This window comes from Sphaerodactylus townsendi, linkage group LG10 (assembly GCF_021028975.2).
Source record: "Sphaerodactylus townsendi isolate TG3544 linkage group LG10, MPM_Stown_v2.3, whole genome shotgun sequence".
In the NCBI taxonomy this organism is placed as follows: domain Eukaryota; kingdom Metazoa; phylum Chordata; class Lepidosauria; order Squamata; family Sphaerodactylidae; genus Sphaerodactylus; species Sphaerodactylus townsendi.
This window is the reverse complement of record NC_059434.1, coordinates 19,705,986-19,718,596: the sequence shown is the minus strand read 5'-3', so window position 1 is coordinate 19,718,596 and position 12,611 is coordinate 19,705,986. Positions and strand designations below refer to the sequence as shown.

Below are 12,611 nucleotides of genomic sequence, written 5' to 3'. Positions count from 1 at the left end.
GAGCCCGGGCGGTTCCCCGTTTGGCTGTGCGGTGATGCAGGCGCAGGTGTTAGGTGCGTGGTTAGCGACAGTCTTGGTGACCAGGAGAGAGCGCCAGCCGGGAGGGTTTGGGCAGCCGGGTCCCCAGTGAGGCTGCTTAGAGTATCTGATGGATGAGGCATTCATGATAGGGCTTAGCCCAGACTCCGCTAGGAAGTCTCAGGAGGCGCTTTGGCGAGCCAGGAGCAGGCAGGAAGCTTAGCAGGCTCCCCCCGACTCCTAGGTACTGTCCAGAGCAGAAGGATGAGGCGTTGGCGGCGGCAGCAAGCTGCTCCCCAGATGTTGGTCAGGCTGCAAAGCTCGTCAGGGTGGCAGCCGCCATCGGGCGGGAGGCAGCAGGAAGCAGGCAAGGATGAGGTGGCCGCCGGTTGGCGGTGATGATGCCAAAGAAAGGCGGCACAGAGGTTCTCGGGTGTCTCGGGGTGAGTCTTGCTGGGGCGCGGCTGACTCTAGGAGCTTGGCTGGTGGTCGCCTTGGACGCCTCCCCAGGTCATTGACCGGGTCTTTGGGGCGTTAGCGGCAGCGTCCCTGTTGAGACCGCTGGCTAAGGGGATCCTTTAGAGAGATGTGTTCCATCTCGGGATGGGAGTTGGTTTCCTCACAGAAGCCATCTCCATGGGTTGGCCTGTCATGGCCCGGGTCCAGTCCCACAGGGACCTGTAGGAAGAGGGACTGAAAACACACACCCCTTTCCCCAGGTTATGGGGGGGGGGCGGAATCCCGCCAGGCTCAGTTCTAGAAGCCGATGGCGGAGATAGGGATCAGTTTAAGCCGAGTTTAGAATTTAATATAAGAAGGCTTGTTTTGCAGCCTGTGAAGGTTGCTTTTAATGCAATCCTCCTGGGGCCGCCTACTCCTCTTTCTTTAGTTGTTGTTGTTTGACAGGGAGTGGCAGGAGGTAGGCGACCCTGAGTGAAATTAGCTGGCTTCAGAGCCGTCATCAGGAGTGCCAGGGCGTCAGAAGTCCGGAAACGCCTCGAGAGGAACGAACAGCGCGGTCCTATAGAGTTGTGGTATGCATGCTTAATCAGCAACACAAAGGGGGGGCTTTGGAGGCGCCTCTTTGGGGAATAAGGTGCATCGAGGAGAATGAAACAATCAAGGCGATTAGAGCCGGAATTTCTCGCGCACACACAAAGGAAAAAAAGAGGGGGGGGTTCTTTGCAAGGAGGGTTGCATCTCTACCGTGGACCTTGGTGGCTAATGGCAGGCTGGATGGTGCTAGAGGTACGGTCGAATTATCTTGGGGAATTGCAGCCCATGAGGCATCCGGCTCCTTAAGGGGCGGAACCGGCTGGCGCCTGGCCTTTTAACGTGGTACTTGATAAAGTTGCCAGGCTGGGCAGTTTCTCATAACTTAAGCGAGGTTTGGGTATTAGGGGCATAATGGCGGCAGCCCTTTTTTTTAAACTGGGGCCTGTCACAGTGACAGTGCTTTGTGAGTATCAGGGCGGGCCCAGATTTTAAATCAGGGAGGGCCGGTCGTGGTCTGGCCCTCCAGCCTCTACTGGTCAATTCTAGAAAAACAGAAGGAGAAGAGGAGGGAGAGGGGAAACGAGTTTTCTTAAGAATTTAGAAAGCCCGATTTTTGAGGAAGGCACGATTGGGATCAATGATCTGTGACGGCTTTACCCATCCCAGACCAGAGTCGTGCTTTAACCCTGACTCGCGGGGTCCTTCCCCAGAAGATTGACATGGATGTCTAAAGCGATGGAAGGACTGTGACTGCAGCTCGAGCCCTGGGCGCTGTTGACGCGTGTGGCCCGGGATGCTCCGTCTGCAGCGGTTTGTCTCCCCCACCCCAGGATGTCGGGCAGAAGCGATTGACCCACTGGTAGACCCACTCGGCTGCTCTTGATAGACGGTAACATCGGCCCGTTGTCCACCAGGCCCTGAACTTACATCCTTCGGCCATGGCGAAAGCTCCAGGGTATGGTGGGAGCTCCGATAAAGCGTTTCCACGCTGCGGCCGGTGGTGTAGAGAATGCGCCATGTTGGCTGCTGGGGCTTGCTTAGCCTTTATTGGGTGCGGCAGCGGGGACAGCGCATGGGGCAAGAGAATCAACTGGCCATGGCGAAATGGCTCCGACAGGCAACTCCTGTGGGATGTTTGTCCAGACCTGGAGATGGGTCTGGGTCAGCAATTAAGCGTGGAGTGGACATTACTCGGGGCGATGAACAGTCCTGTTCGGCTACGGGCAAGAGGCCTTTTGCAGCAACACCAGCCCAGATAGTCCGGTAGGGATGGGCTCAAATCATACTGGGTTGGGGCTTAACAGGAGACCTCGTGGGGAGACTTAAAGGAGATGGGCCTGGGTGCATGCGAAGCGAGATTGCCACGCGAGGGTGGTGGTTTTGGCAGGGGCCTTGGTGTTTTGGGTCTGCTCTGGTACTCTCCTCCTTGGTCCTGGGCTGGGGAGGCGGCCGGTGAGGAGTTTTCCCTCGACGAGGCGGTCGTTTCTCCAGTGGGAAGCCTTTCTGGCTTAGCGTGGGCACCGGTTTTAGGTGGCCTTCTCCTTCCTGAGGAGGACCTCCTCCATCGGGTTGTAGGCCCCCCACCGGGCTGCCTACACTCGCCGGAGGAGTGTCGGGTCTGCGCGGAGTTAAAGCAGTCATCCTGAGACTGCTCCCGCTTGATGGAGAGTGCTTTCTGGCCCGAGGAGGTAAGCTAGCTTGGTGAAGCCGGAGGAGATCCGATGTCCTAACAAGCCTTAGCATGTCGGCCAGTTCAGGATTTTGCCCAGGCCGTGATTGCCCTGCGGCACCTCGCATTGGAGGCGTTCTCTTCATGCGAGGCGCTTATGAGAATTTCGTTTTGGGCCTCTTAGCTATCTACCTGCCTCTTGGCGCTTCCTGGAGCCTGTTCACAAAATCGGCATAGGGCTCTTAGGGTTTTTTGCTGGATGGTAGAAGAAACTCTGGGTTAGCTGGCGGCGTTGAGGCAAACTTTGACCATACCTTATATAGAGCGCACTCCAGAAGACGTAATCGTGAAGTGGGTGGCCTGAGCAGTGACAATCTGATCGTTGGGGTTGGCGAAAACATGGAAACGGAAAGCTGGCGGCTGCTGTAGAAGAGCAGCCGAGGCGGCTCCCCTATGATGCATTGCTGGCGGAACTTCGCTTTCCCAGATCACAAATTGTGCTGGAAGCTCAGGGCGCATCACCGAAAGGTGGTTTTCAAGTCGTCCGGAACCATTAGGTGATTCCTGGCGATTGCCTCCAGCATGCCTCTCCGCGTAATGGGCTGGTGATTCCCTCGTCTCGCGTCGCTGCGGAGCTCAGTGAGGATGTTATAGTTCAAAGGGCGGTACTTCGACAACTCAGCGAATGGCAGCCACACCCTCCCCTCGATTTATCCGTGAAATGGGCGGGGCATAATGCAAGAACTCCGGCATCGTCTTCCGTCAGGAGTTTCTTTCTTCTGCAGATCGTACGGCTAATCACGTTCCTAAGCGAGAGTTTTAAAACCAGCGCCGATGCGATGGCGCTGTGAGGAAGGTGCACCGGTGGCTTCGGAAAATGGCCGAGGAGCAGGAGGGGAGAATGACTGAAACAGCGGAGAGTTTGAAATAATGGTGAAAGAACAAGGGGGGGCAGAAGGAGGACAGGCGTCCAATTTAGTGGGATAGGAGAAAATTCGGGGTTGAGGTTGAAGGTGAAAGATCGAAAAGGAGAGTGACCCTGCAAGCAAAGGGAGCCATAGGTCTACGGGCTGATGGCGACAAAACATTGTCTCCCCCATCGTCAGTAGCAGCGACATCGGGCGCTGCATGTGAGGCTCTGTATCGTAAGAGTCGCCCGATGTTTTCCCAGCGTCCTTAAGATTCCAATGTCCCCCCTCTGGGTACCATGGACGCCTGAGCTTCAATCTCCTCAACCAATTTGCGCGGCTCCTTCTCTTTCACGGGGACTCCTGCCGCGTAAAACTGCTTTCGCCAGTTAGATCAGCGTGCTTGTCATAAGCCCCTGCTTTTGCAAGCTCAACTCCCATACTTCCACCGGTGTTCCGTCCGGACGAGAGAGTGTCCTAGAGGGCCGATGATGTCTCTGAATCACGCCGATCCAGAGGACGAAGCGATACAGCGAACGGGGTCCCTGGATGCTCGCCGATCCAGCCGGACTTATTGCTTGACCCTTCCCAGGCGACGGTGAGCAGGGTGGAGGTTCGAGGATTCCTGGGTTTTCGGCACCAGCATGATGCGACCGTAATGGTCAGCGTAGAAGAGCGAGACTGAGGCGGAGATAGCATCTGGTGGGGTAAACGCCAGCAGCCGGGGAGCGGAGGAGGTCGTGTTCCTAAGCGAGTCTCCCGCGATGCGGTTCCACAGCACCTTTTATTATTATTCTGCTCGAGCGTGTAGGGAGGAGGACCGGGGAGTTCCGGAGAGCCCGGAGGCCGGGAGGTGAGGAGATCATCATGTGATGCATGATCTCACCTGGCTACGTCGCGGAGGAGCGTAAAGCGTCTGAGCCTAATCCTCACACCTGGGGGGCAAAGACCATTGTCCCTAAGCCCGATTGATTGAGCCAGACAGTTCATGACCCGTGACTCATAGGGGGATGAGGAGTGGGGGTGCGGTGCGACCAGAAGGCCGTAGGTCCGTTGGCGTCCCAACGTTCTACCACGGTGCTGCTGGGTCAGCAGTGCATTACTACATACATGCATTGACTGTAACATGAGAATTACTCAGTGCACATGTAAAGAATAATCCAGTGTGCACTTTACATGGATTATACGTGTGTTCACTGTAACTTGTGATAAGTGCCAGAGTTTCCTCCTCTGCCTCCAGGAGAAAAGTGAGTTCAATAAAAGCAGCAGTTAGGATGAGTTGGATGAAGTTGGTTTAAATACAGACTAAATTTTCCACGAATGTGATAAGAACTTTTGCCAGCAGAACAGACATTTTCCTACCTCTCCTCCCCAACTACAATCCACTGATCTCTAAAAATGCTGTTCGTGGGGCACAGCAGATCCTCAAGAATGGCATGAGGGACAAATTAGGGGTAAATTAGGGGTCTGCCACAGGAAGGAAGAACTGCAAGAAATCACAGCTCCCCTTCCATTAATGGAAAATTTAGTCTGAATCCAGTTCATTCTCTGCAAAGGTATAAAACCACACTCGGGGAGAGCCATGGGCAATATTACTAACAATAACTGTAACTAACAATAACTGTAAATTGCTTTAACACAAAAACAATTCAACTTGGGAGATATTCTGGAAGAAAAACCTAATAAATCATCATCCATAAGCAAAAACAATGGATATCCATCGCGGCTAAAAGAAACAACTGCCCGTGCCAGTATCTATTTCTTTTCAAAACAAAAATAAAAGACCTGATAATTTGCCAATATCCATACGGCCGTTCAAATTTTTAACATTTTAGTGTTTTGGCCTGGATTTAAATGTAGTTTATTATCAAAGAAATTTGCGGTCTGATTTTTTTCACTTATTTTAGAATGGGATTTAACCAATTTTTTGCACTTATTTAACATCTGACACACAAACACAAAGTCTGCAAATACCTTTGACTCCGCACATAAACCAAAAAGCAAACCAACAGAAATTATTTGCAGTTGCTCAGATTTTAGAACAAACCCGCAATAGACAGGCAATTCTCACGCCTAACAAGTTTCCCCTCCTAACCAAATTCCCGCTGATTTCTGTGCCAAAATCAGCTTCCTAAGAAAATAATCTAATAAGTATTTAGTTTTCTGTGGAACTTTTCTTTATTATCCATTCTGCTACAGTTTTCTTCAAAGGTGCCATCGTTTACAAAATGCGCAGATATTTTTTAAATACACACCCTTTTCTTCCCCGTTTCTATGCACAAGTATTGCAAAGGCCTGTTTGCAAGCCAATATTGTAGTACACAGAGCTTTCCTCATTACAGTTGAAAGCTGAGAGTCATGAGCCAGAGACAGCAACAGGTCAGCCCCTCAACTCTGCCTCTGCCATTTCCTACTATTATTTCAGAGTCCTTTTTCACACACCCTCTGAAGTACACGTCTGAATTCCCATAGGAATAGCATAAGGAACTGAAGTAATGCTACAAATGCCACTCAATCCAGTCCAACAAAAGATAAGGACGAAACAAGGAATTCATTTTCTCACAGTGTCACTATTCAGAATCGGGAAGAAAACTTGAAAGGAAAACAGAAAACCTTCCTACAGAAACACTCCCTGGTAACTTAAATGGTTTAAATTTATTCAGAATGATGTCCAAAGGTATGCAGCATGTCTGTACAGGATGGTTTCAAAAATGAAGCATCAACTAAAGACCATACAAGCTAACTTGGGTCATTTCCAGGTGGGTTATTTGCCCCAAGTTTGATGCTGTTGGAAAGTTTTTTCCCCCAGCACTGTGTGTGGTAGTGATGATGGTAGATTATTATTCATGGTGAGTGCTAGAATCCTCTCATAAAGAAATTAAGTATTTTGGCTCTAATGTGTATGTTCCTTCTGGAGGCTGGCAGAAACATAAAGGAGTTGTGCTGAGCTCCTTGGTCTATTGAAGGGAAAACAACAGAGTCCAAAAGAAGGATATTCTCCAATTAACCATCAATGACACTTTTGGGAGTAGGCCAAGGACTCAACACTGCTCCTCTGGACCATTGCTTGGGGCAACTCAGTAGTGCTGCCTTCTCTTTAAACCAAATAAACTTGTGCCTGGGAGAGTTGGGCAATTTGGTCAGCGCCAACAGATCTTGGAAACAACCAGACTTAACACAAAATAGCTGTTTACTTCAGGTGTACCATTTTTTAAAACGAAAATGAGAGAAAAATGGCTCTTTTCCATTGCCTTTCTAACAATTTGTCTGTGAGCAGAAAAAATGGGTCCAGCAGATTTTGAAGGAGCTGAAGTTTGATCCCAATTCCTTATTCATTTCCTAGATCCTTATTTGTAAATCCAGTAACAAATACTGAGGACAATTTAAAACCAATATAAGGTCTGGACTACCACAAATCATACAAACCCACATTTAGGGGACTTTGCCCCGCAGGGCCAAGTGCTGTTTTCCCAATTCCTTATTCATTTCCTAGTTCCTTGTTTGTGAATCCAGTAGAAATACTGAGGACAATTTAAAAACACTTAATTCCAGTATAAGGTTTGGACTACCACAAATCATACTCGCCAACATTTAGGGGTCTCTGCCCTGCAGAGCCAAGTGCTGTTTCCTGGTCCAAAACCCTATTCTTGAGCTAACTGCTCCAAAATGAGGTGACCCCAACAGAGGTGGAGTGAGGGAAAACTCCGCCTGGGGTGCACGTGCACTTTGCATCCCCGCCACAGCGCCACCCACCCCCACCACGCCCTGGAATGTCCCCGCCACAATCTGGCCATGCCTCTGCCATTGATCCACCCGGGGTGTCGTGCCCCACCCCGCCCTGTTGCCCTCTGGACCCCAGGAAAATGCACATGAAGACACTGGGCCAAGCTGCATCCCAAAACAATCTTTGGACCACCTCAAATCACGCCCCCCACCCTGCATGAAGACATACAGAAGCATCTGGTCCAAACACTGGTTCTGGCATCACAAGCTTCTATTTGGGTTGCCACCAAGAAACTTGTATTGTGAAGATCTGAACAAGGAACTGAAACAGTGGTATGCCTTGGACCACCACAGTTCCAGTAGTGCCAGAATCAGTGTTTGTACCAGACAACCTTCTTGCAGGCATCAAACAGTCTTTGGAATGTGGGGATTCGTGATTTTGGGTGGTCCAAATATTGTTTTGGGGTGCAGGCTCTCTCCAGTGTCTGCATATGCATTTTTCTGGGGGTGCCACACTTTGGAGCATCTGGCACAAGAACTTTGGACCAGGAAACATCATATGTCACTTTGCAGGGCAGAGTCTATGACAAGTGGTGTTCTAAACCTTATTCTAGGGTGTAGAGCTTTTGAATTGTTGTTAGATTCATGAATAAGCAAGTAGGAGATGCAAATAAGGTACTGAGAATCAACTTCAGCCTTGTTAGATCTGGGGCAGGGGAGGTGGTGGTCAGGTCTGGAGTTCAGTTCTTGGTATCTCCAGTTAAATGATTTCAGATGGTTGAAAGAAGGTCCAAGTGGTGGCAGATGAATTTTAAAATCTCCTGAGATCTTTTGGTGAGACAGAGTATAGTCGTTTTAAACAAATATATGCTTGAAAATATGTCATACATGTTCTCATTTTCTGAACTTTTATTTATTTTATTTATTTATACCCTGCTTTACTCCCCTATGGGAACCCAAAGAAGCTCACAGCATTGATCCCCACCCCACTGCAAAGTCACTCAAAAAGCTTTAATGGAAAAGTTGGGTTTCAAACCTGCTTTTCCCAAATCATCCTCCAACATTCTAGCTGCTACACTTTGTTCACTGTTCAAGAATACATCTGCAATAAAGACAGGAATTATCATCCTCTAATTCATAGGAGTCAAACTCGTGGCCCTCCAGATGTTATGGACTACAGTTCTCATCATCCCTGCCACCATCATGCTGGGATTATGGGAACTGTAGTCCATAATATCTGGAGGGCCACGAGTTTGACACCTATGCTCTAATTCTACAGAATGACTTTAATTTTTAAAAACCCTATACTACATATTATAATTAAAACATGTTCTTTAAAAAAGTATTATATTCATTCTAAAAGACAAAATAATCCACAGTGTGTGTATTTTAGCATTCTCTAAAATGTGCAGTATTCCCATATAGAGAAACTGAAAAACTGGGGGGAGGGGGGAAACTTCTCATTTTTTTTCCATTCCCACCCTGGCAGAGTTTGCAGAGTTCAGGGAACATCTTCCAGGCCCCAGAACTAGATTTCCAAGCAGATTTGAAACCCCATCTCCTCTCATTTGAGGAAACAAGTCCTGCTTGAATATGATAAATGTAAGTACAAAAGGGGAACAGGGGGGTGGAAGCAGCAAGGGCCATGAAAAGGGGTCAAAAGCACCAAGAACAACCAGATGAAGCCAGGTGCTCAGAGAAACAGGGAGCAAAGAAGAGGAAAGAATGGAAGAAGCGGGAAGCAGAGCTCCCCCACTCCCCACCATCTCAGCTTCAACGATGTCCCAGAAAATTCCAGCGACTAAAATGTAGAGTGCATATGAAAAAGGAGGGTGGTGAAAGAGTGGCAAAAACCTAAGAAAGACCAAACATCTGATGACATTAATTTCTCTGGGTAGCCAACTTTCATGTGGGGAATGAAGATCTCCCAAAATTACAACTGATCTCCAGATGACAGACATCAGAACCTCAGCTGTGGATGGTAGACTCTATTGAATTATACCCCACAGAGGTCTCTCCACAGATGCTACTTTCTCTTACTCAACATCAGCTAGATCAGAAGGGCTGTTCCTGTAGCATGCTACAGTATGTGCGTATGTGTACATTCTGAGCTGGGATCTCTTATTAGCGTAGAGACCATACGATCGTCTTTACTCTAGATTTGTTTCTTTCAGTGATTCTTTTGTGGGGAGAGGTTTGTGACTTCGAAGCAGAATTCAGCTAGGAAACGCTTCTCCATACTTAGAACGACACCCAGAGACACAAGAGTTAAATTTGTTCTATAAGATGTCTAGAGACCTCCACCTGTTTCCAATATGAGTTCTTTGCAGCCCACCCTTTTTAGTGGCCCTGCAGAGAAAAACCTCATATATAATTTTGTGAAAAGCAGTGGCTCAAAATCCATGAATTATCAGATGAAGTATTTTTACTGATGTATGCATCCAATGCTCTTATAATAAATACTGAAACTCAAAATGTGCTGTCTGACAGCTCCCCCCCACCCCCTTAAATTCCATTAAATGCATGCATGGGATTTGATTTACTGACCATCAATTCACATTTTTTTCAAGACCATTTTCAGAGCTCTTCCAAAGTGGCCTTCCAGATTTAGATGATACGATCCAGAGGTTATTTTATTAAAATGAACCCACAGTAGGAAGTTTTTAAAAAATGGCTTTCCAGGGGTCATTTTCATTCCTGCACGATGCAGTGAGTCATACATATCCTATCCAGTGGTTATACACTAGTGGTTATATACTGCTCCCCCAAGCCAAGCACAGATCGTACAATAGACAAGATCTGATGGTCGATAAAGAAAGAAGCGTCCCAGAGAGGTTCTGGATAGCTAAGCTTGCAGGCACAGGTGCTAGAATTTTGGTCTATGCTATTTATTTCCCCAGGCATAGTAAAGAGTATAGTTTCAGTGGAGGAATAGTTATAATTTATATATGGCACTTGAGGCACGATCTCTCCCCTCAAGGATATGAGGGTATGCAAGTATGAAATTCATCTGCACGCCCCTGCATTCTCACCACAATTGCTATTTCTAATGCCTGATGCCCTCGCTTGATTTCACTTACCTGAATTATTTGTATTCTGCCTAGTCCCCACCACTTCAAAGAAGCGAAAGTAGTTTACAAAAACGTTATAACAAGATTGGTATGGCAGGGCATGGGTCTATCGGACAGCTTCAGGAGAAAAAAACTTCAAAGCAAACGTGGAGAAGGAAGAAGAGGGGCACCTTTATAATCTAGTTACATTTTTTTTTCCAGCTAGCCAAAAGACCAAAAGTAAGAAGAAATATTGATCGAGGTGAGGGAGACAGGCATTTTCAACAGCAAGTGGGGGCAAATTTCAACATTTCTCTGTCTGGCTACTACCTTTCTAAGTTCAAGAGATTCGCCTGCAGTTTAAGTCATAGGTAGTACCATGGTCACTTTTAGCCAGGCACTTAGGGACCAACCCTAAGAAAGACTCCCAAGCCTCCCCCCACAACCCATGGCACCATTTTCTTAACCTGGAAAAACCCTGAGAAGCCATCCTTTGTCGCTGTGGAGAAATGAAGCCAATCTGTACGTGCTAAATCCCCCCAACAGGATCAATAGTTAGGCCCCTGAGGCCTTCAGGTCAGGATTGGGTGGGGAGGATTGGAAGGAGAGACAGATTAAGTCCCTTCTCTTCACATGACATGGGCTTTGAGCTGAATTTGACCTGGAAGTGCTTGGGAAGCACAGAATTCCCTGAACATGTCAATCCAACTGACCCAGAAACCTAAGCAGGCAAGTGCTGCTAAGTCCTCAGCATGGTATTTTCACAGCATCACTGTAGGTCACATGACAAAGGCACCCATTTTCTATATTATTGTTACGATTTATCTATTATTAATATAGTGGCATCAATAAAAATGACACCTCACTGAATAAATGGGGGGCAGGTCCTCCCCCCCCCACCCCATATTCCAATTTGAAAGCCAAAGAAAAGGAAGGATAGGAAGAGGGCTGCAAAGGATGAGGGTCAAGAAATATTGTTAAATGGACTTAAACCTTTTTCACTCCTGTCATCGCTATGTGAACATTTATCTGGATGCAAGACACTGCAATCTAACAACTCCTTCACTATGTGGACATATGTAATATGCCTAGCGCTAGTTATAGCCTTGGCTTGAGGCCATCTTCAGTCTTTCATGTTGACTTTAACGATTAAGACTGAGGTGTTAGAAGTATGAAGCAGCTAATAAAAGAATAGACTGGCATTATATATTTTGTCTCTTCAGCCATACTTTTTTCTGGGTTATTAATTTCTCCGCATGATGTCATTTTTATCATTTTGCGGCAACAGTATATTAAATTCATATATCATGAGTGGATGGTTTTATCCTGGAAAGTTACAGAACGTTAAAAACAAGGAATTCGAAATTGTGCACTCAGAAATGTTAAGAGCAACAGCACACAAGTACCAGAATTTAGAAATGAGAGCCACATATTGAGAGAGAGAGAGAGAGAGAGAGAGAGAGAGAGAGAGAGAGAGAGAGAGAGAGAGGAAAATTCACTATTTTACAGTGCTTTCACAAGAATAGAGAAGGTAAGAGTGGAATAAGGGTTGTTGCACCTCCAAGGGAGGAGGAAAAACATGTACTACACATTTATATAAATATTAAACACACATATCAACATCTTTAATATTTTAACCTGCAGACACGCCATTGTCATGCCTTAATTAAAAAAACAAAACAGTTGGATCATGGGAAAAATGTTGTCAGACCAAAATTGGCCAGACAGCAGCCCTAATTGGAATCTCTCCCAAGAGAAACACAAGAAGCAAAGCGAATTTTCAAAAGTGATGCTGACCAGGTTTAAGACGTACTTGCATTACCTTGGAACAAGTGTCGGGAAAACGACTGTCACAACATTTGAATGCAAGCAAGTCAACACACACCTCTCGGTTACAGATACTCACCAGACCCGCAATGGGAGTAGGCAATCGGTTGATCTTTTTGACCAATCCAGGTTTTATGGTGTTCAGCAACCTGAGGCAAAAAAACAGTCTGTCATATAATTTATCTGTCACAAGACTTGAACTTCACAAGGTTTTCTCTCAGCATGCCAAGGCCTTAATACCTTAAAACCTGAAGGCAAATTAACCAGGGGCAAAAATTAGACGAGTCAGTTATAATCTATGACTGCATTGGCTTCTTCAGCTGTGCCTGCGAGGATAATACATGGGAGTAACTTGGAAACAATTTAAATACCAGAGAAGCAAGAGTTCATTGATGACAGAAAATGCTTAGCAAAGGCAGT

At 47.0% G+C, this 12,611-nt stretch overlaps 1 protein-coding gene across 1 annotated transcript in view; it reads right to left on the bottom strand.

Moving 5' to 3' along the window:
- LIMCH1 (LIM and calponin homology domains 1) overlaps positions 1-12,611 on the bottom strand; it is a 231,448-nt gene that overhangs the window by 125,893 nt on the left and 92,944 nt on the right. Inside the window, exon 3 of the mRNA XM_048509079.1 lies at positions 12,271-12,340. Within this exon, the coding sequence (XP_048365036.1) occupies positions 12,271-12,340 (70 nt within the window). The remainder of the gene's footprint in view (positions 1-12,270; positions 12,341-12,611) is intronic.